At 43.2% G+C, this 22,439-nt stretch overlaps 1 protein-coding gene and 1 non-coding gene across 23 annotated transcripts in view; both read right to left on the reverse strand.

The window, feature by feature from the left end:
* Nucleotides 1–922: 922 nt before the first annotated feature.
* Nucleotides 923–22,439, reverse strand: part of LOC109634539 (eukaryotic translation initiation factor 4 gamma 1-like) — a 34,008-nt gene continuing 12,491 nt past the window's right edge. For 20 of the 22 annotated variants that reach the window (XM_069534387.1, XM_020095103.2, XM_069534382.1 and 17 more), the window contains 25 exons: nucleotides 20,592–20,731; nucleotides 15,053–15,145; nucleotides 14,594–14,684; nucleotides 12,106–13,269; nucleotides 11,829–11,917; nucleotides 11,365–11,569; nucleotides 10,626–10,759; nucleotides 10,276–10,404; nucleotides 9,777–10,187; nucleotides 8,807–8,947; nucleotides 8,399–8,635; nucleotides 8,160–8,264; nucleotides 6,594–6,893; nucleotides 6,278–6,389; nucleotides 6,062–6,176; nucleotides 5,642–5,913; nucleotides 5,251–5,384; nucleotides 4,878–5,050; nucleotides 4,647–4,772; nucleotides 4,456–4,537; nucleotides 3,816–3,914; nucleotides 3,400–3,534; nucleotides 3,161–3,242; nucleotides 2,624–2,764; nucleotides 923–2,453 (listed from right to left, as the gene is read on the reverse strand). In XM_069534387.1, coding sequence (XP_069390488.1) covers nucleotides 2,272–2,453; nucleotides 2,624–2,764; nucleotides 3,161–3,242; nucleotides 3,400–3,534; nucleotides 3,816–3,914; nucleotides 4,456–4,537; nucleotides 4,647–4,772; nucleotides 4,878–5,050; nucleotides 5,251–5,384; nucleotides 5,642–5,913; nucleotides 6,062–6,176; nucleotides 6,278–6,389; nucleotides 6,594–6,893; nucleotides 8,160–8,264; nucleotides 8,399–8,635; nucleotides 8,807–8,947; nucleotides 9,777–10,187; nucleotides 10,276–10,404; nucleotides 10,626–10,759; nucleotides 11,365–11,569; nucleotides 11,829–11,917; nucleotides 12,106–13,269; nucleotides 14,594–14,684; nucleotides 15,053–15,145; nucleotides 20,592–20,731 — 4,892 coding nt within the window. In that variant the 3' untranslated portion in view covers nucleotides 923–2,271. Of the gene's footprint in view, nucleotides 2,454–2,623; nucleotides 2,765–3,160; nucleotides 3,243–3,399; nucleotides 3,535–3,815; nucleotides 3,915–4,455; nucleotides 4,538–4,646; nucleotides 4,773–4,877; nucleotides 5,051–5,250; nucleotides 5,385–5,641; nucleotides 5,914–6,061; nucleotides 6,177–6,277; nucleotides 6,390–6,593; nucleotides 6,894–8,159; nucleotides 8,265–8,398; nucleotides 8,636–8,806; nucleotides 8,948–9,776; nucleotides 10,188–10,275; nucleotides 10,405–10,625; nucleotides 10,760–11,364; nucleotides 11,570–11,828; nucleotides 11,918–12,105; nucleotides 13,270–14,593; nucleotides 14,685–15,052; nucleotides 15,146–16,001; nucleotides 16,372–20,591; nucleotides 20,732–22,113; nucleotides 22,254–22,439 lie in introns of those variants that run through there. The other 2 variants (XM_020095105.2, XM_020095106.2) reach the window with 2 other exon arrangements.
* On the reverse strand, nucleotides 9,027–9,101 carry LOC138412129 (small nucleolar RNA SNORD66). Its single transcript, XR_011244637.1, has one exon. It is a non-coding gene; the product is annotated as a small nucleolar RNA SNORD66 (small nucleolar RNA).

Here is a 22,439-nt window from a genome sequence, read left to right on the forward strand (position 1 = left end):
GAGCCTACAGTGAGAGGAAAAACAATGCAGTGTGAGTAAGGTATTTCATTACACCATATGTGGCATAATAAAAAAAAAAACTATATTGGAAGAAAACCAATAATAGATATGACAGGATGAAAAATGAAAACTCGCTCTGAAGGTTTATCGTTGTTTCTTGGATGAGAATCATTTTCAAGGGGATGATATCACAGATGGGTTTTTTTTCCCACTCTACAGTCTGATGCAGCTAAGACCAGATACCACAACTCTGTTCTTTAAGACAGTTTTAATCAAAAGGCGGTTTGTTCTATTACACGGTTCCTCTGGGACTAGGAGTATTATCAGTCAATACTCAATATCACCAACACTGGCTGCACGTCTGGGGTGCTGCGTATGGACACAGAACACAATGGCAGAGGTGACACCTTCACTGTGAGCGTCTTTAAACCTCAACACAAACGGTCCACAATGATTTGAGGTCTTACTATAGTGAATAATTTCAAAATCCAATCAGTCACTTTTGCTAAATCTTGAGTGAAAACATAACCTCCTTGGCTCGAGGTCCTGCTCCCACTATCTCAGCTATCTGCACCTCCTCAGCAGTCAACAACAGTATCATGAACTTTCAACTCCATCCGCACAATGAAAACACACCATCCTAACGATAAATACAGAAGCACATAGTGTATAACAGATCGTAAACCCACACCAGTCGCAGTTTAGAGCATCAGAGGAAAGCAACCAGCAGGATCTGATTCTGCTCATCACAGTTACAGGACACGTTTAGCTGCGAGGCAGAACAGAGGGAAGAAGCCATGTGTTGTCACAGAGGCTGCCGTCACAAAAGCACAAGTATGGGAGTGTCTTTTTTTTTTTTGCCATTTTATTTGCAACGATCTTTATTATCTCTTCCAGTTTTGAATGTGAAAAGAGGCATTAATTTTCTTTAATTAAATATCTTTTTAATAAAGAAAAGCAAAAAAGTATTTACAAATTTTCATTAAATTGTAATTTGGGGTGGATAATTACAAGCACCTTCTGCCAGCTGAGGAGAGAAAAATATAAATACAAGGGAACTGTCACTTTGTTTGGTGGGGGGGGGTTACATTAGCATGTTTTCTTTGAAAAAAAAAAAAAAACTAAACAAAACCAACAACAACAAAAAAAAAACCAATCTGTCATATTTACAGAACTCTGAAATGCATTTTTCACTCTTGGAAGCAGAAAAGGCCTTCGTAAGGATCCGTACTGTTTAACTCTACTCTTCTTAAAAGTCCTTTTTCATTAAAGTGGATTTTTTTTTGTCTGTGTGTATTTTTTTTTCAAGTTTTAATAGAGATATTTCATCTTTTTAAAATCCATCAACAGGCTTTGTCGGAGGGTGCAGCCGTGAGCCCTCGCCTTCCTCTTCTCAGTCCACAGTTTGTTTCTTTGAAGCGCAGGAAACAAGTAAAACAGACACACGGAGGGGAGGGTCCGTAGGGGTCTTTGGGGTGGGGTTGAGGAGCATCAGGGAAGCATCACCGCCCCCCAGCAGCATAATGGTCAATGGTCATTGGCCCTCTCCTCAGTGACACCACCCTCATTAAAGTCTGAAGTCCGTACAGTCCACAACCGCTCCGGTCTGACGTGTCCATCAGACAGTCCTCGCCTCTTCTCTTTGTAGTTTTGTATTTTCTTAAAAAACACTCACTCCAATCGTCCAACACTGGACACAATAAACTAACCGTCTACATAAATGCATCATGTAGATCAAACATCAAACACGTGACATGACAAAGTCGCTGAGTCATGTCTCCATGATAAAGAATGAAGTCATCAAAAATATAGATGTGAACAGCCTCTTAAAGTTTTTTTTCTTTATATCTGTCATAAAGCAAAGTGTCTTGAATAGTGTCGCCGTGGTGAGAAGCCATTTGAAAACAGACTAACCTCAAAAAAAAAATACTGAAAAAACAGCCTCATCTCTCGCAGCGTGTCACTTCTCAGCATTCTCTCTCACTCTCTTATTTCTACTCTCGCTAATAAATCCTGTGTTCGCGTTTATTAAAAAAAAAAAAAAACACATTCTGTAGCGCAAACAAAAAAAAAAACCCAAAACAAAAAAATATTAACGAAAAAAATAAGATGATCGAACGTTCGATCCATAATACAATCTCTCCCAGGTGAAGATTTTTTTTCTGGCTTTTTTTCTGTTTATGCAGAAGGATTTTGCTGATTCAGATTCTTCTGAATCCTCCACAGAACATTCACTCTCTTCAAGGATCCTCTCCCAGCGGCCGGGGGGGCCTAACTGTTGTCGGACTCGTCCTCGGCCTCGCGGAGCCATGTGAAGAAGGCAGTGACGGACTTGAGGGCCACGCCTTTGCCCTGCTGCTCGGCGGGGTCTTTGCTTGACTCCCACTTGTAGAAGGCCTCCTCTTTGATTACATCCTCGTCGTAAAGTGTGTCAAAGAACATCCGCAGCAGATCTGACGGAGGGAAGTGAGATCGGAAATTTTAAACTAGTTTCACACAAACAAGAGCCCGTCATCAGAATTTACATGTGAACAGTATTTATATAATATTTGAAGTAAAGTAGAAATTGTGCATAGAAACAGATCTGACAATGAACTATAAATAGAATGAATGAGCCACTCACTGGCAGGTTGCTCCATCTCTACCATGAGGGCCTGCAGGGCGTAGAGAGCCTGCAGCTCCTTCTGCTCGTCTGTCAGGTATTTCTGCAGCAGTTTGGCTCTCTGTTTGATCTGCTCACTGTCCACCTTGTAGGGGTTTTCACCTGCAGGGGTCAAAGTTAGGAAAGACTCACTTAACACCACTCTGTGAAGACAGACCTGACACGTCTGAACTGTTAGTCTGGAATATGTCCATCACATTTTCTTTATTCCAACACGCGCTACACACAAAAAAAAAAACTGTGCGAACAACAATACAGTTTTGTGTGTTTATGTTTGACGCTATTCTACTTGGAAGTTGTAGTCTATCTATACCACAAGTTCAAACCACGTCCCGGTCAAACACCAAATCCCACAATTCCTACCGAACAATCAGTTTCTTCTCAGCGTTTAGCTCAAGACAGAGACGTTACAACTTGGTGAATTACCTCTAATGAACAAATAATTAACGAGTACTTTCAGCCCTGAATAAAGAATCTGAAGAGTGTAAGTTGACTCACAGACGACTGCTGACTGGCAGACGCAGGTCATCAGAGCTCTGACGAACATGTTGGAGGAGGTCTGCTGCTCGTCTAGGTTGGCCTACACAGAGACAAGTCTATTAACACGTGTGTAGAAAACCAGAGGCAGCATGACCAGCTTTGGTCCTCACATACATCGGACAAATGCATCCATAACAACAACAGCATTGTATTGGGAGAGTCAGTTTGAATACACTGAGGTTGCAGCAGGAACAGACCTCAGTCCAGTCAAAGATCCTCTGGTCGTCGGCCTTGTCCTTGAACAGTCTGTCCAGCTGTTTGCTCAGCTCTTCAGAGCTCAGCTCCAACTTTTTGCTTTCCTCTGATTCGTCACCCAGCGTGAACTCCACATTCTACAGACAGAGGCACAGCAATCATGTTTCCAACATATACAAGCACGAGGCCGCATATAGAGCAGGGAAATGAGATCTGATGCTAAGTGTTCAGTGGAGACGCATCTTAATGTCGGCTGTGAACAGACGACGTTAACGCTGTCCCCTTGTGATCGGATATCTGAGGACGAATGTCAACAGCTGAACATATCTTGAAGAAGAAGCCGTTCAATATCTTAAAACTAGATAAAAACGTTCAGGCCATCTTTCAGTTGATGGTACACCAGTTAGTGACTGCTCACCTCGTCTGTCACAAACTTGTTGACGTCTACATCCTCAGGCAGGAAGTCTTTCCAGCGGAGGCCTGCCTCGCTCCACATTGTTCCGGCCTTTTTATGGCTCTGATGGGGAGACACACGGTTGAGACACACTGAGTGATGGACATCCACTGATTACATTCAGGCTGACATTCATTACCGCCACATTGACTGAATCGTTCAGATTCCTATTCTCACAAACTTATATACGAGGGTTCCATCAAGTTAAATGTAAGACTTTATAAGACCATAATGAATGAAATTCAATATCAAGTCCAACCGATATGAAGGAATATCAGAGTCCCAGAATTACTTACACCTCCCCATAGTTGAACATATGATGAAGTAGCCTATTCTTAGAAAATAAAACTTTTTTTTCCCCCACATTCAACGAGGTAGTATTAAATGAATGTTAACATAATTAAAACCTACCTTAAGACATTTTAACATATGAAGTACTTTTAAGCCATGGATTCAAAAGCAGCAATTTACCCAAAGTTGTAGTTTAGTATTTTATCTTAAGTTAACAACTCAAAAGTTTTAAAAAGGGTTTACAAGCCTTCAGAAGCCGGAAGAATACGATAGATGTGATGTAATATAGATTCTAACTGAAGACTGATCTCACCATTCCACTGCAGAGTAAAGTGAGGATCTGGACCAGCAGGACTCCAGCTTTTCCAAGAGGGATCAGGGGCTTTGAAATCTCCCTGGAGACCAAATGAATGAACAAAATAAACGGTGAAAAACACAAGTTGCCTTCTCTGACTTATTTCTCTCCCAAACTCACTGAGGGGTGAAGTGGTCCCAGCCACTAACCTGAAAAGCTCTCCCATGGGGATACCTCCCTCAAGGAGCATGGGAGTGAGCAGCTCTGCCAGGTACAGCCAGATGTGGGGGATGTCTATTGCCATGTCCTCAGCCACCTCCAGGATTTCCTGAAGCCTGAAGAAACAGGATGCACACATTTTAAAGTATATTCAAAGTTGTTAAACTGATGAGGAAAATGTCCCACTGTGAAATAATGTACTTCACAGGCTCCACACTGACCCTTTATAGTAGTTTTGTGTTGAGAGGATGCCGGTCTTCATAAGCTGGTGCAGCAGCAGGCCCATGCGCTCCCTTGCGATGGTGCTGCGCTCCAGCGTCGACTCCAGCCCGTTTCGCACAAACACAAACAGCAGCTGATTACTGTTCATCTCCCGCACGCACTGCAGTGCCTCCTGTTGGGACAAAGAGGGACATCACACAGTGATAAGCGATAATGCTTAGACGCACTTCAGTGTCACTGTTAACGGTTATTAATAGAAGCTTTTGTGCTGCTGCGGCTTCACATTAAAAGCGTTCACCCAACAAACCACACAGGGACTTTTATTGTGAAGCAGCCACAGGAAATGCACAGAGGTTGCTGATCGGTGCGTACCTTCATGTCGTTGATGTGCAGGTACTCCTCGATGATGGCTGTGGACTTCTTTTCCAGCTCTTCCTCAGTCAAGGCAGGCTTGGTGGGGGTCTGGGGACGAGGAGGGGGAGGGGTGGCGGCTGCCTCCCTCTTCACTGTAACACACAAGACAAAAAAAAAGTCTTATTCTGTGGATTGATTTGAACTTTTGCTGAGAATAGTATGATTCTCAGTATCCCTGTTGCATAACATATTTATTAAGCACAGTATGGGGGTCAGGGCCTTAAAATAGTGTTTTGTGCCAATAATCCCTTTATCTTCTTCTTAGAATGGTAGAAAATTCTCAGATTTTCAATTTGAAGTTTGGAATACCCTATTTAAATCCACACAGCAGCTGAGTACTGCCACCTACCATTCTCTTTGCTCCTGGCTCTCTCTCTGCTGCCTCGGTCTCTGTCATCTGTCATACTCGCTACTCTGCGGACAGGATCGGCCAACCCGCGCTGTTCTCTCTCGCGGCTCCGCTCCTCATTCTCCCGACTAAAGCTGCGTTTGGTGACCTGTAGCCGGTTGCGATCACGGTCATCCCGTCGGTCGTCACGTCTGTCGTCTCGCCGGTCAAAGCGGTCGCCGCCGCGATCCTGGCGGTCAAAGCGATCACCACGGTCTCTACTCGAGCTGTTTCTGTAGGAGGGGTAGAGAGCAGAGTCAGGGATAGAAAATGAGTCACAAACAAGAAGAGTGATTATTTCTTATAATATATAATAAACACAAAACAAGAAACGTTATAAATTGTTCTTCAAGGCTGCCTGTTCCATGTCCTGATCCTCACCTCTGAGGAACTCGTCTGTCTGAGTCCAGTGAAGAGCCAGAGGAGGACAGCGACTGCTGCAGGGCTGAGAACCTGTTCACAGTGCTGGTGGCTGGACGATTACCTGACTCTGGGCCTGGGGATGAAATTACACATGAGGCACACGTTGAATTTCAGCTTTGAAATGTGCACTAGATGTGCATTTGATGTATAACCACATCAGTCTTGAGAACCTACCAGATTCTGCAGGTTTGGCAGTGGAGCCACCGCTGCTGCCTTTACCCCAGCTCCCCCATGTGCCTTTACCTCCTGGGGCAAGCAACTGATTGTTGAAGTCAAGAACAGGAGTCTGAAGGAAGAGACAATCGTTAAACAACAAGTGACAAGAGACAGGAAGTGACGTATTAATTCCGCTGCGAAGATCACGTGATTTTCTTTACAACACAGACACAGAGAAAGTCTGTAGAAACTGCGGAGCATCTCACTCTGACATTTGCATTCACACATCTGCGGAATTCAGTGCATGTTTGAAAAAGTGGCCCTCTCCACATACCTTTGTGATTTTGCTAAGGCGCGAGGTGTCAATGGGTCGGTTCTTGGAGATGGGCACAGTGTTCCAGCCTTCGTCCTGGGGAGGAGCGCCGCGGCCTTGGGTGTGAGACCCACCGCGTCCTCCGGAGCCTCCTCCGCCCATCCTGCCTCCTTGACCGCCACCACCACCACCAAACTCCTTTTTGGAGATGAGAGCTTGCTGCACCTTCATCTGCTCCCTATGCTCCTCCAGTTCAGCCTCTTTGTGGATCTGGTCAATTGTCTTGGGGCCCTGGTCGCCTCGCCGGGGAACCCAATTGTTCTGGGAGGGGCAAAAGAGAATTATGACAAAATAATTAATTGGCCGCTAAACTTTTGACATGGTTTGTCTTTATAGAGAATTTATGGCGCTATACATACTTTCAGTTACATACTTACTGAAATAAGGAAACTGAATACTATGAATACTCAAATGGAAATAAAATCAAAATGGAACTAACAACTCCCTGGAAATTAATCGCACCAACTCAAGAGTTCTGACTGAGACGAGGCCTCTTGGATTACACTTCTCTTTTAAATTATGACGCTAAGCCTCTGTGTTAATGAGAAACAAGATTTAGAAAGGCATCTCTCAATGACAAGCTTCAGCTTTGGAAAAGGAAATAACAATAAGGAAATAACAAATAACTAGCTTGGAAAGGAAATAACAGAGGATACAGTGTGAGCTTCACAGTTAAATTGGGCCAATGTGCTGACATGTTGCACCTGATTCTGGCTTGTAAAAACACTGAAGACAGCAGGTTCTGTAACACTGTGGGTGGGACTCGGAGCGTAACTACAGGACTGCAGCATTCCTTCAGAGAAATATGTGTTGACGCAACTACACTCAGCTGGTTTTTATAAGACAGCCCTGGAATCAAGATGGAGGAAGTACAAAATGTACTGATAATGACTGAGGGACTTGAATACAAGATGGTACAAGATTTCTTTAATGAACAATCATGAAAACATGAATTAATTCAGCCCAAACTAGACGGATGACTATGCTACTTGAAGTGATGGTGCTGTTTAACCTGTTTTCTCAGCCTACGGCACAGAGCAGCTCTGACTTTGAGAGCTGCCCCGCATTTAAGAGCTGAGGAAGACATTTCTTTCTTTGCCCATAAAAGAGACACCCACAGACCGGGGGTCTCATTTATAACCGTTGCATACGCACAAAACAGGGTTTGAAAAAAACAAACTTGATGGGAGAATGTGCACACTAACTGTGATCAATGTGTGCAAACATTTTGCAGACGTGAGGTTGTGTCACCAACAACGTTATTTGTGCTCGTACGAGATAACTGTACCGTAATAGTCCTTCAATTGAAAAATATTTAAATCAACTTATAGAAAATTACGTTCATATACCATTAATCTGAGTCTGTAATAGTTTTTAATAATATCTTCTAACATATATATAATTTAATATTCATGGGCTCCTTTGCATTGACCATTTATGGTTAAACTCTCCGATGCCCCAGACCCTCTTTGCTGACTACTGCATATCATTGTGGGAAGCTGTGGTTTGTGTGCGTCTGTGACTTACCCGTCGAAGGTCCAGCACATCCTGCAACATGAAGCGGATCCTAGAGGAGGTCTTCCTCTCCTTTATTATTTTCTCCATCTGATTGAAATACTGGACCATACGAGGCTGAAGACGAGCAGAAACAGAGAGGTGAGTCTGCATCTTCAAATTAAAACATGATCTAGCTACACATATATCAGGAGGAATGTGCATATGCTTATGAATGCTGCTTTCTCTTTATTTAACTGTGTGCGTTGTACCTTGGCCTTCTCGAAGTCTAGGTCCTTGCCAATGGTGGACAACAGTCTACACAGGCACTCCAGGGATTCCTCGTCGTGGTTTTTGAGCAGCTTTACGATGCAGTCGTGCATGATGACCTCAGTGAGCATTTTAAGCTTGAACAGCTCACCAATGAACTTGATGTTACCCATAGAGCGCCTCCTGGCCTGGTTTTTAGCCTCTTGTAGCTCCTCGACGAGCCGCTGCTTCTCCTCTCCCTGCGAAGGAAAGATGTCACATTTATCAATATACAGACGGACGCTGTACAATCTTTGCATAATGGATTCTTCACAGTATGTGGATCCCTGCAACGCTCCCAATCACACACTCAAGTTCAACTATCAACATTTGTGCATAAAAAACTCATTTTTCATAAGGCATCACTATACCCCTGAAGCAGCCTCCAGCTCCTTCTGTTTCTTCTCAAAGATTTCATCGTCATCTTTGTCCTTTTCAAACTCCTTTTGGCATCGATTTAGCAGCAGCTTGCGGAAATTCATTCCCGGCTTATCTGGGGTTTGGACTTTGAGCTGCAAAGAGCAGAGAAAATGTAAATGAACAAAGAGCAGGGGGGGAACAGGGTGAAGGGCTATCATGTAGTGCAAGTGGCTCCTCAGTTCCTCAATCCCATCACTTGGATCAGTGGCCCAGCCACGCTACACTAATTTCAGGTCATCACCTGATCCTGGCAGAGGTATGTGTTGACTAGGCCTGCCATCGTAAACACCACAGTTCTACCCACAAGACATGGGCATCACATCATTCCTACCTTTTTTGCCTGTCATGTTATTGTGTAAGTGCAGGGCCTTTTAATGAATCACAGAAACACTTTGGGTTCCTTCACTGAGCCATTTTCGCCAACTTAAATTTAGCTCCAAGCTTAAATACCTACATTAACATTCACAGACTTCATTTTAAAGACTCTTTCAGCAGCCCGTTGCTGTGATTTTCTTTTCCACAATGCTGGCAGCAATGAGTCTAAATGCAGGAGTGTTATCAACCAATTTCCTTATCAAATACCCTGCTTTTATTAGCCTGTGATAAAGGGTCCCAGGGGTGATGAGATGCAGCATTCCACTGCTGATTATCCCTCAGTCTCACACACAGACAGCAGGCTGATCAGTTCAGTCTTCATTCTGAAGAAATGTAACTATCTCTTTAGCTTCTTTTAATCGACAGCCGTGGACACTAATATTCATAACATCATGATCAAATTTACTTAGTTTATCATTTAACACACAGTATAACAGCAACACAGCTTTTTATCTGCTGAGGCAAACATTTAAACCACAAAAGTTCCAAAGTAAACATTGAAGCTTAATCAACATGTATTTACAATTGGCATGCAGCACAACTTACCCCCATAAGGCAGCGGCACATGTTGGCATAGGCCACCGAAAAGTCTGGCTCGGAGATGGCCTTTTCGAAAGTGAGATCAATGACTCCTTTTAACCGCTCCTCTGTGTCAATGGTCAGATCAGTCACCTGTTTCATTAGTTGTTGAAACTTTTGAGGGGTCAGTTTGTTGAGGATGCTGCGAACCCGTTTGAACAGCTCCTTGGTCTTGCTCTGCTCTGAGTCGCTCTCCTCTGGCTCTTCTACTTCGCGACTGCGAACAGCTTTCTTCCCTGAGGGTTTCCAGGCCTTCTCTGCCTTGTTCAGCTGCACGTCGTCATGCAGCGACATGCTGGTGATGATCTTCCTCGGCTCTTTCCTCTGCATTTGTTGAGAGCGGCGTGGACCACCAACTCCCATTCCCATACCTGGAGGCTGGGGAGGGACAAAGATGCCACACCATTCATGGTCTATGATCGTCAAGTACACAGCTCTTGGATCACATTAAGAAATTATAACTTACTGGTCCTCTGCTGCTTCCTCCTCCCATGCCAGGCTTGCCAAGATTGGCGAAGGAGGGTGTAAAGTCAGGACCACAGTTCATTCCTGGCAGACGGCTGGGGTCAAGTTGACGCAGAGGGGCCTTATTTGCCTGAGCAGATAAAAATGAATACAATTTCTCAAAGATGTAATGTTGCCATCATGTTTTCCCATGTTGGTCACATGCTTCTTAATCACATCCTAAAAATGTTTGCATAAGTTAAAAAACCTATCAAAACTAAAAGGCCCTTTTCTTTACATACACTGTAAAAGGGCTCAATTGTCAAAAGCAAGGCAAATTAAGATAAATAATTGAAGTGTAAGATGATGCACCTTGTCTAGGACGACGTCACTGATGGCTGGGAGACCCTCCGGCTTGTTCATGCTGGCTGAGCTGAACTGGAAGCCCAGAAGGAACCCCCTGTCATATTTCTTCTTCTCTTCAGGGTTAATTGGCATCCATTGTTCTGAAACAGGGACATACAATGCTCTTTTATTGAAGATGTTTTGGAAACTATTTCAAGCCACTGAGCATCAATCCAGAATGAAACAGGGAAATTGTGTCACAGGATGTATTCTCCCAACACAGCCAAGCAGCTCTGCTGAGTGGAGAAGATTATGTGATTGGACGTGAGCGTACATGTAGATAATGAAATCCCTACAATGTCCACAAGGTGGCAGATAGACTAGCAAATGAATGAAACATTTTTTTAAATTTACTGAAACAGCAGAATAGTACAGGTGTACATTTTTGCAGTTAGTGTTTGAACTTATTCTCTTATGCTTTGACTGTGAATGGAGATGTATCTTTCCTGTTTTGTGTTCTAGTTAAAGTTGCAAATAAAAAATTAACAAAGGTTTGAAGATAAAGGCTATCTAAATTTTTTAATATTATTGTCTTAAGATAACTATCGTTTTCCACAGCTGTCTCATGTCAACAGAAGCAAAACACCACTCCTAGATTTTCAATGAAGCAAGCGTAAACATAGTCAATTGAGTCACGATAAGACCAATGTTCACACTGAATTGCCAATGTAAGAACGCTGAATGGCATCAAGGTTCAGAGACACACCCTCTTTGTACTGGTACTTCTTGTCAGTAGAGTTTGGATCGTCTGGCTGAATGTTCTCAGCATCCAGCTTGTCCAGCTTGTCCTCCTTGTCCTCTTTGTCCTCCCAGGTCAGGTCCGCCTCCTCTGGGGCAGGAGGGGCAGCAGCAGGGGGCTGAGGCTCTGGTGCGGGGACGGGCTCGGGCTCTGGTGGGGTCACGACCTGCTCCTGGGTTAGGGGAGGAAGGGGCATTAGGACAATGAGACTGTGATTTAGAATAGTTTATTTTTTTTATGTAAAATAGATAAACCCTGGGAGGCGACATTTAAAATTCAGCAACAGCGAGGTAAAGGGGTTGATTTGAATTATACACTGGGCTAAAGTCGTTTCTTTGCCAGCATAAGAAGGAACGGAAAAACTGCAGACTCATCAAAACAGGCGGTAAATGCATCAAAATGAATTAATTAATTCAGTACTGCACACAAACCTCTTTAAAGGCATCAAGCAAGTCTCCCACTGCCTCTTTTTTGTTCAGATCCTTCATCTTCCTCTTTTTTTTGGGCACAGACACAGCAGCTAAAGGAAGGAAGACAAACTCCATCATCCAAAGATCAGTGCAAACATGAGTATTGCTAAAATTAATTTTTTTCCGTAGATGATGGAAGTTGGAGATACATATCATATTTGATAAATGACTTGTAACAACTTACAAAAAACAGAGAAGGAACAGAAATCCAATACACAAACATGGGTAAGTGACTGACCTTGCATAGTAGTTTCTACAAGGGCAGGGGTGACTGTCTGGGGAGGAGGGGTGTCCTCCCTCTCCTCTGCAGTTTGAGGGGGAGGAGTGGCCACTGTTTCTGGTGTGCTGTCATCAACTGCCTCTGCAGGAGATGGCATCTCTTCCTTGGCGGTGGACTGGGGCACTGGGGAATCGTCCTTTACATCCAGGACGACGGGAGGAAGCGAGTCTTCTACCTCAGCGGGGGCAGGTGCTGCCTGGGCGACTGGTTCAGCGGGAATCTCCTGGACAGCAGGTGCAAGTGCAGGTACAGGTGCAGGTACAGGGTCGGGTACAGGGTCAGGTACAGGGTCAGGTACAGGGTTGGATATAGGGGCGAGTACAGAGGCGGGTGCTGGGGCAGGTACAGAGGCGGGTGCAGGGGCAGGTACAGAGGCAGGTGCAGGGGCAGTTTCAGGGGCAGGTACAGGGGCAGGTAGAGGGGCAGGTAGAGGGGCAGAGGTGGGTGCAGGCTGGTCAACAGGTGACGGTGTGGCTTGGACAATAGGTGTAGGCGCTGCCTGAATGATGGCTGTAGTGATCTCTATGACAGGATGTTGGCTGATGTCAGGCTCAGCGATGGGGCTGTCGTCACGCTCGGCTGCACTGATGGCAGGGGCCTCGGGGTCTTGAGGGGCTGGCAGTGGCAGGCCATTCGGAAGACGGAGCTCCTCGGGCTGTGCAATGGGAGACTCCAGAGGAGCTTCCAGGTCACTGGAGACAGGAGACTGTTCTGGCTCGGCCATTGCAACACCGTTGGTGTTGGAGAGAGGGTTAAGATGTGTGTCCAAGGAGGCAGCTGCCTCGGTCTCCACCTCTTCCTCCTCTGTTTTGTCCTGTGCAGTACAGCCAGGGACAGGGACAGGGTCAGGAAGGGGTGCTGGGTAGGCTGGCACTTCAGGTGCTGATTGAGGTGTTGGAGTGGGCTCCCGTGGAGGTGGTGGAGTGTCCATCACATCCGCAACAGGAGCACTGGGTGCAGCGGTGGATATAGCGCTGACAGGGATGTCCTCTGCTTCTGATATTAGAGGGGGTGCAGGGGCCTTAGTGTTTGTGTTAGAGGATGCAGCCTCTGTGGGGATAGAGTCCTTAGAGAGGTCAGGTGTCTTTGACTGAGGAGGAGGCGTAGGTTTACCACTGTCATCTGAAGGTTCAAAAGTCAGACAAAACAACGTTATTGAGAATGATGACAAGATATGACATGCACAACTCTACAACAACAACTACATGAGCTCACATATGTTTTCATACTCATTTGTATTTGGAGCATGACAGAGACTAAATAGACCTGGATCACAAAAACATCTAAGAGTACAGTAGCTTGAAACAGACTGATTGAAGAAACATTTAATGTTAGAGGTACCTAGCCTTTAAGGGTGCCAGTACACAGCTTCAGAAACCCCCTCCTCTCACACCTTTCCAATATCTAGAATCAGGGGGCTGCACTTCTCCAGCTGCTTTCCAGCATGCAGTGTAACCCCCTTGCACAAAGTCTAAGTAATGTCCAATAGAGCCAATGTCTAAATAGCGCAGGTAATTGTCAGGGTAATTCACGGTGTGTTGATGACATTTCTGTCCTTTCATGTAGCGCAACCCCGTGTGTGTGAGCCCATTCTGAACAGTTCCTAACATTTGCTTTCCAATGTGTCCGGACAACAAGTCCCAAAAAACCAGTTCTTTTCTAGCATGAACAACTCCTTCTACATTCCCCGGCCTGTCCCCTGTAGTTAAAAATGAATGCTAAACAAAACAATAAATATTCTCCCCAGGACATGAGCTAAGGAAAAAAGCTGCTTTCATGGGTGTCACTCCTACAGATAAAAAAACACTGAAATAAATGCAGCTTTAACCAAAACACGCATCCACGCATCTATTGATAGAAGACGTTATATACTTTATATTGTCTTGGTTAAACTCATGATTCCCTCTTATCCAGACGCTGCTATGTGACATCACTTTGTGAGGGTTCTGTCCCTTTATTTGATTAATCCCTTTCAATTAATTAGTATGTAAGCTCATTCATAACACACAAGGTCCCATGTGGTAAAATGGTCAACCCCTGCAGTAAACCTGCCCTTAACAGCGAAACAATCTAAAGACGAAACCATCAGCTGGGAACAGTTAAGTCTCATTTTCAGGCAGTTAGATAAAATGTTTTGAGGAAACCACTGATTAAGTTAAATTTAACGTGACCTAAATGGCTAAATGGAAAAGGGCAAATAAGGACACATTTTTTTCTGATTTTATCTTTAATTACTTTTGCAGCAACCACTTTGAAACACCCACAGCAAAAATAAAAATAACGATATATGCATTAAACATATGAGAAGTGTAAAAAATAAATGATAAAAAGAGGAAGAAGCAGTATTATATGCTGCTGAATAAAAAACAAACAATATCAAAATGATATTGTATATTGTATAAAATCTTAGTGTAACTGTCCACGCTTCTGTCCATGTGGCACTCACCTGGTCTAACCAGTGCTGGTGTATCGTCAGCTGGGACGCTCTCACCGTTAGCCTGTGCCACCGCTGTGCTTTCTGATCCAGATATGGCTGCCTGTTGGGAGACATGCACACACCGAATAATGACGTATGACCTTTGTGGTGAGGACAACTACTTTTTCCACTCGACTAGGGGGAAAGAAACAAATGCTTTGTATTGCAACACGTGTGTGCGAGCTGGCAATCTGTAGCATTCCCTTTGAACAAATTCTTGTTTTAGGCCATCATGGATTAATCTGAAAAGAAGCTTTATACTAATATGAAATAAATACAACTTAAACCACTGAACTTCACTGATCTGATACCTTTTTTTAAAAATTTGAGAGAATTAAATGTCTGTTGAAAATATAATGGATGCTGTAGAGTATATAAATATCCGCTGTGTTACCTCTGCTTAGTCGGGTTAATGGCATTGTAGCTCACCTGTGGTGGGGTTGGGGTAGAGCCACTACGGCCCCCTGACATAATCTCCTCTGTAATGTCTCGACCTCCTTGGTTAGGGTCTCTTATTCTTATCTGTGGGAGAGAGGGAGGAGACCAGCTGTAAGGGTGGGAGTGTTACGTAAAACAAGATAAATAGAAAGTTAAGATGACAGGTAATAAATCTGCAAGGTAGTACTTAAATAATGACATAAATCTAAGATAAGATAAGCCTTCATATGTCAATCTGCATGTTTTTGTACTCAAAAAAAACTTTCAACAGTGTGGAGCAGCTTGTAAAACAAAGGTAGCCTTCCCATGATGCAACGCCTATAATCATCAGCCCTTACTGAGTCCTCCCTTCTGCCTCTCATTCAAAGTGAGCTACAATTCTCACACTCTGAATGCTGAGGTACACCGAACACTAACCGCCATGCAAATTCCTCTGCTGCACAACTGAAAGTGCCTCAGCCTCTTAGTCACCGTTAAACCGTCTGACTTAGCAAGAATAAAGTTAACCGACTTTAATCCAAATAGTCAAAAAAAAAAAAGCCTTTGCCGATTTAAGCTGATGTGAAAAAGTCAGACTCTCAGAAATGCAAAGCACAATCAGGCCAGGCAACAGACAGCTTTCCTGTGTAAACACAAAGACAGAGAGGGGGGAAGACTGAGTGAAAATCTTATCACTCACTCATAAGCAGGGCCCTTACACTGCCAACATGTGTTTTCTAGTCAGCACTCTTTTTCTCTCACTCACACTACACATACTTACTTTTGGAAGTCAGAGCTGTCATGAAAGTGGTATGAGCCAGAAAGCTACGAAATAAAGGGACGCACCCAGTCACCAGACCAGAACTGAACTGTACAAAATAACAGCTAGCTGGTTTGACGCTTGCAATCTCTGGCCAACTTTTGACTTTAAGAACAACAATACTGACTTGTTGCTACTGACCTTAACCTGGTTCAGCCTGTCAGCAACTCCCCTCCCGGAGCATTACAAACCCTAGCAGGCCCCTCTCATCCTGGGGCTGGAGTAGCAGTTCCAGTGGGCCTCGGGGTTGGACTTTAAACCCAGCAGAGCCGAATGGTGGGTGGATGTAGCACTCTTGTGTTTGACTCGGCTAAACTCACACACATCCAGGGTGAGCTACACGCCAGCAGAGCAGGACCGAGCTGGGTCTGACTGTCAGTAAGCTAGCTAGCAACTTGACTCACACCCTCCCTCTTTTACTGCTGAACAGTACAGGGAGGGGGGTGAAAAAAAGGATAATGCGACTGGCCTTGTAAAGCTATGGTACTGGAATGTGCACCCCCCGCCCACAGAGGCGAGTTGAAGGGGCTGGAGAGTTAAGGAGGGGCTGGGTAAGGGAAATGGGAGGGTTTAAAAAAGGGAGAAAAAAAAGTTATTATCAAATGAGCAGCAGTTAGGACAAGAAACTCCCCCTTTTCCCCTCAAACTCGCTCTCTCTCACTCTCTATGTCATCCTGTACACTCAAGTTTCTCCTCAATATTTTTTTCAGGCTCCCTCCTTCTGAGAGGAGGAGAAGGGGGAGGATGGGGAGGGGGTGGGTGCTGCCACAGCAGCAGAGGAAGGCTGGATGGTTAGCCCTTCCGGCTCAGAAGAGGGAGGAGACCGATGGCCACGTGGAGCTGAGCTATGTGCCGATATGTCCTCCAACCCCCTCCACATTTTCTCTTTGACACACAGCCAGAGGGGGAGAGAGGGAGTAAAAAAAGTTAAGAGAAGGTAGTTTGCACAGCTACAGCTTCTGCATGTAAGCAGGTAAAAATTGTGGAAAAGAAATTTGGCAGATGGTCGCAGTCAGACACATGACTGCCAAGACTGGAAAACTTGTGTTAAAATCCTTCTCCATTTCTTCATCTGACTTATGCAACTACAAAAAGGTTGTGCACGTCTACACACAGTCCTGTAAGTGGAAGGTAACACAGCTGAAGTATGAATATAGCTCACTCAAGCAGTTTTGTGCCACAGTTCTTGCAGTGGCTCTACATTTTGTGTGGATGTGTGTGACAGAGACGGAGCATAAGGACCTTGAAGCCAGCACTGAAGCACGGCCTTAGCCCATGGGAACAGGGACAAAGTCCATCCCAGGTGACCACAGTCACTGATAAGCAGTCATATACCTCGGCGAGAGGAACCTACACACGCAAGTATCTAGGCAAAAAACGCTGAGACCCCCTTTCCAGGTTTCATACCACATCAAGCCTTAATATATATAAAAGATTCTACATGGAGAAGAAGATGACATACATATATGTATAAGCATAATATAATGTGGAAGATTTATCAGACAAACAACGGATCAAGTCCCAGCTTCCATTAAGTTAAATCATTTCAGCCTGTCAGGACAAGAATTGACCACAGACCCTCAGAAAAGCTCCAAACTAGAAAAAAACAGTTTCAAGACACAGTGACACAAGTTTATGAGCAGCAATGAGAGAAAATCCACACACAACCAAACCTGTTCACAGAGCACATGTTTGTGCCTGTCATGATTTAGCAGAGACTCTAATATGTGTGGATCTATCTAAATGTACTGATCAAGGAGATGTGTCACTTCGACTGCAATCTTTTGATTTAACGAAGTAAGTGGCATCAAGTGAAACAGGTTGAAAAACAGATTTGCAGGAAACAGAATACTCATTGAAACTGGATAGAGGAGTCTCTGGTCTACCAGGAAATGTCTTTGAAAAAACCTGTGGCTTATATTTGTGACTCAAATGCAACCATCAGCACAGACTGTAGAGACAAAGATTACATGAGAGGCACAAACTGGGGCTTCAGTTCACAGAGAGCTACCACATACCAGGCGAGCGCCATCTGAGAGCAGAGGAAACACTAGACATACTGTGGAACTGGGGAATATGTTTCAGAGCAGCTCAGTCTTACAGAACACCGAGCTAAGGTCGAGCTCACCTCAATCTATTTCAATCGGTTAACTCAACTCCATGTCTTTACCATAGCTCTGTGAATCCTGGCACATCAAACAAGAACATTTACCTTTTTGGAAATTAAAATGTCGAATCATTTGACAAAAAAATTGGGCAAATACATTTTTGTATAATATTTTTCTCACTGACCACTTGCTTCTTGAATTAAGTTCTATTGTGCATGAAGAGTACTCCACTGACTTCATATTGTAATGTGTTGGATTTACGATGGACAGTTTTCACCCTAAAATGCAAAGCATCTGAAGAGTGATGTAGATTGTGTCTCTACTCGCAGTCATTACAAAACAATACTACACTGTATGACATCATCATGATGACGTCATCCCTGTCAAATGATTCTCCATCTATATAAGGTTTAGGTTGTGTCTGTAGTTCTGTAGGATGCAGATACAGGGAGATAGTAATCTCCAGTTAGGATTTTTTCTTATCATATTTGTACTGACTTTGACTGTAGACCCATTAGCACCAAAAGTTAATCATCTTGAAATACCCTCCAAAATAATATTCACACCAAGTTTGGTGAAAATCCATCCTGGAACAGATTTGTTCTATTTTTGTTCATTTGTCACACTTAAAAGTTTCGGATCAACAAACTGACCTCTGAAATGTAATGAAGGAAAAAATAACAGCAATAAAGCAAAATCAGCTTGTGTATGAAAAACTAACTATAAAATGTTCATTGTGGATAAACCAGGTAGGATGAACAAAACTTCATTAGGCATGCAAACAATAAAAGTGACAGTATATTGAAGTGTTTGAGGAGGACTCACTAATGACAAGGTTTGATTCTAAAGTAGCTCTAGAGCTTTAACACAGGCCAAACAAACAGCCTATTCAAAACAGAAGGGTTAAGAAACTATTATTGGTGAACCTTCTCTGGAGTGGCTGGCTGACCAAAAGTCCCGGAAATGTGCTTCAACGTATCATCCGAAAAGATCAAGAAAGAATCCAGACAAACATAAAAAGAACTGCAGGCCTTACTTGCGAAAGTTAAGGTCAGGGTTCTCAATTCCATAATAAGGAAGACAATGAGCACAAAAAGGCTTGTCTCACATTTGCCAAAAAACATCCTGATGTCCCATTAGACTTGTAAGACAATCTTGTGTGGATGTGCCAAAAGTAGGCCTTTGTGAGAGACATGGGTCCAGCTACTTTTGACAAAAAGCTAACACAGTATTCCACAGTGAGAGCATCGTACCAACAGTCAAACACTCTGATAAGTGGTAGTGGTGTGAATGTCTGGGGCTGCTGCTTTGCAGTGTGCCTGCACGATCCACGCCATCATTAAAGAAACTATTACTTCTGCTCTTTACCAGAAAATCCTGGAGGAGAGTGTCCAGCAGGACAATGATCCAAAGATCATAAAATTGAGGTTTTGGAGTGGCCCACATAGACAACTTGTTGCAAGTGATGGCAAACATTTAATTGTAGTTGGGGCCGCCAAGAACCATTTAATAGGTTTTGGGGACAATCATTTTTTCAGTCTTTAATAATGAGAATGATAATTTAAAGATTATATTCAAACTTCAGCCTCTAGGGTTCTCTCTGTAAAACATTGACAAATGATCTAGTTTGATGACCTAGTGAGGCAGTGTGGAGTGAGGCAGCGTGGGATAATGAGTTGTTGTCTTTACCACCATTGCCAATGAAAATCTACCTGACACATGCAAATCCTGTTTACTGATTAAAGCAAATAGCAATGACTAATCATGATCCATTACGGGTGTCCAGTGCAAACAGTGGGCAGAGTAAACAGCCGGCTGTCTAACTGTGTGTTTTTCTTTCGTCGTACGTCGTTTGCTCCAGAGGTTACAGCTGAGACGGACAAAGTTAAGGGTAAAGAGGATATCGTGCAATTAAAAGGCAAAAAAAATTATCACAACATCCTGTTACCTGAAAAAAATTGGAGATTTTTCTGAGTTTGACAATTGTTGGACAAAACATTTTTGGCCAATAAAAAAAAGCATAGATCTAATAATTTTTAGTCATAGTATAATTACATATTATATCTTTAACAGCTGAAGTTTGTTTCATCATGACCTTATGTTAAAATAATGATCTGAAACATTTTAATGTGCCAAAGAAGCACGAATAGAGGAAATCAGGAGAACGCAAGTACTTTTTCCACACACTGTATATGTAGATTTACAGATAAGTCAAAATGTATACTCAGAACCTTGAGTTTATCTCACTGTAGCTGTGTGAGGATTTTCTCATGCGTGGAAAACACATATGATGTCTTCACATGGAATTATTAAAAAAGACTGGTGGAGGTTTAAGTACCTGACCTCTGATACACAGATGCTGTTCAAATAGAGCTGATAACATTTTCCATTTTAAACAAACTGTTCCTTTAGGTCTGTGTTACTCAGCTACTCACAGTTCCACCATGTTTTCTAAGAAGCCTGTTCCAGGTTAATGGTTCATTCTGCGAATTAAAGGTTATTGCTTGGAATCATGAGGAGACTATGAGACTAAAGAGGATAATATGAAAACCCTAAACAACAAATGTGTTGGGCTACGAGTAAGCTATGTAACATGCTTTGAGTTATGGAATAACAACTGTACCGGTTTGCGTTCCCGTTTGGTGGGGATGTGTTGCGGAGGCTGAGGTGGTGGTTGCTGCTGTTGAGGGGCAGGGTTCATAATAACCGGTGCCGCCTGCACCGATGGGGTGAACTGAGGCTGGGCGGGGTAGTAGGCCCCTGCTGCGGATCAGACAGAGAGAACAACGTCAACCAATACATTCTGACTTAATCCTACACCGACACAAACACAAGACACACATGAGCTGTATTTACACAATGACGGCCGATATCAATAATGTTCTGAGGGTCAAGTTTGGCTAATCTGACAGTGTTTAAAAAATCTAATCTAAAATGTGAAATGTTATTTTACAGCATAACAGCTGTTGTTTTATATCAAGTTATAATGCCATTACACTGAGGTAATTGTTTTATTAGGTACTTAAGTCTTTTCAGCAACAGCTGAGGATGTGTTGGGCTGACTTTAACATTTAAGGCATCTATCTAATGGAGTAATAATGAACAGTTTACAATCTCTGTAACGACACTGTAATTAAACTTCCATTCCTAGTTTATGAAAAATAAATAATAATGTTTAAACCAAAGCATTAACACTGTAAATATTACTGGAAGGATAAGGCTTGGTAAAGACAAACCTTTAAACTTGATATCAAAGCAATATGTCACCTTTCCAACAGTAGACAAATCTAGCTTAAGGGAATAAGTTAGGATTCCTGATGAAAAGAATAAACAATGATCATTTTAACCATACAAGGACATCCTGTCCGTATAATCAAGATAAATGATGTGATTTAATACCAGGTCAAATGTTTGTGTAAACCAGTGTATTTTACTTTTATGCACTCATATATCTAGACTGTTTCAGCAAAGCAAGGACTTGCACTCCGAGGCCAGAATGGAACAGCTGCTTTCCAGCTGTATTAAAATTCATGTTAATTTTGTTCCCTTGCTTTACTTGACCAAATCTCTGAGTTTTATTGTGACTTATTGACACTGTTTGTTTTATCCAACCAAACTATTATTTATTTTTTTCTAAACATTTTCAGACTGTAAGTTTATAATTTCCACCAGGCCCTTGTGTCATTACTGCAGTAAAGCAATACGCCTAACGATACTAACAACGTGTCCTCAGTAATGATCAATCTAGCACCAAGTGCAAATCCAGCTGAAATGACATAATTGCTTCAAATTAAACCTTTATTTTGAATTGTGTCTTTCTGTTGACTTCTGCGCTCTTGCACAAGCTCAGAATTCCCCTTCATGTTGAATCTGACAGCACAGCCGACATGGCACCTGGAGAGCACCACAGGTATAGGCCTTCAGGCCATGACAAAGCAATATCTCACTCTGTGCAATGGTTTCTCCCATTTCTAAATTATATAGTTATCATCATGTCACATTCATGAATCAAATCAAGACAGTTGCTCCTGAAAAGACAGAGTAAAAAAAAAAAAAAAAAAAAAAAAAAGAACAGTTCAAAGAACTTCGATTAGCCCACCCTGTCAATGACGTCAACAAGTAATCCAAGAGCTCAGTGATATTACCTGGCCTTGTACCTGAACCCAGCTACAGCTCAGGTCAGATGTTGCCCACTTTCAAAAGGACTGGGATCATAAAATCCTCTGATTGAGAAGGCCTCTCTTTCAGCCAGTCTAGCTCCTGCTCGGCCTCTCTCCCCCTCTGCATGCATTTCAGTCTAACTCACATTACTGAGTCTGCATTGTTGACCAGGAGCAGCTCGGCCTAAATATAGTCAAAAACCCACACCGGCTGGGGGAAGAGAGTGAGCCTGCAAGAGGGAAAGGGAGGGAAGACAGACGGAGAGAGAGAAGGACAGCGAGGGGCTGAAGGGGAACATGCTGGGAAGCAG

Source organism: Paralichthys olivaceus, chromosome 11, assembly GCF_024713975.1.
Source record: "Paralichthys olivaceus isolate ysfri-2021 chromosome 11, ASM2471397v2, whole genome shotgun sequence".
NCBI lineage: Eukaryota > Metazoa > Chordata > Actinopteri > Pleuronectiformes > Paralichthyidae > Paralichthys > Paralichthys olivaceus.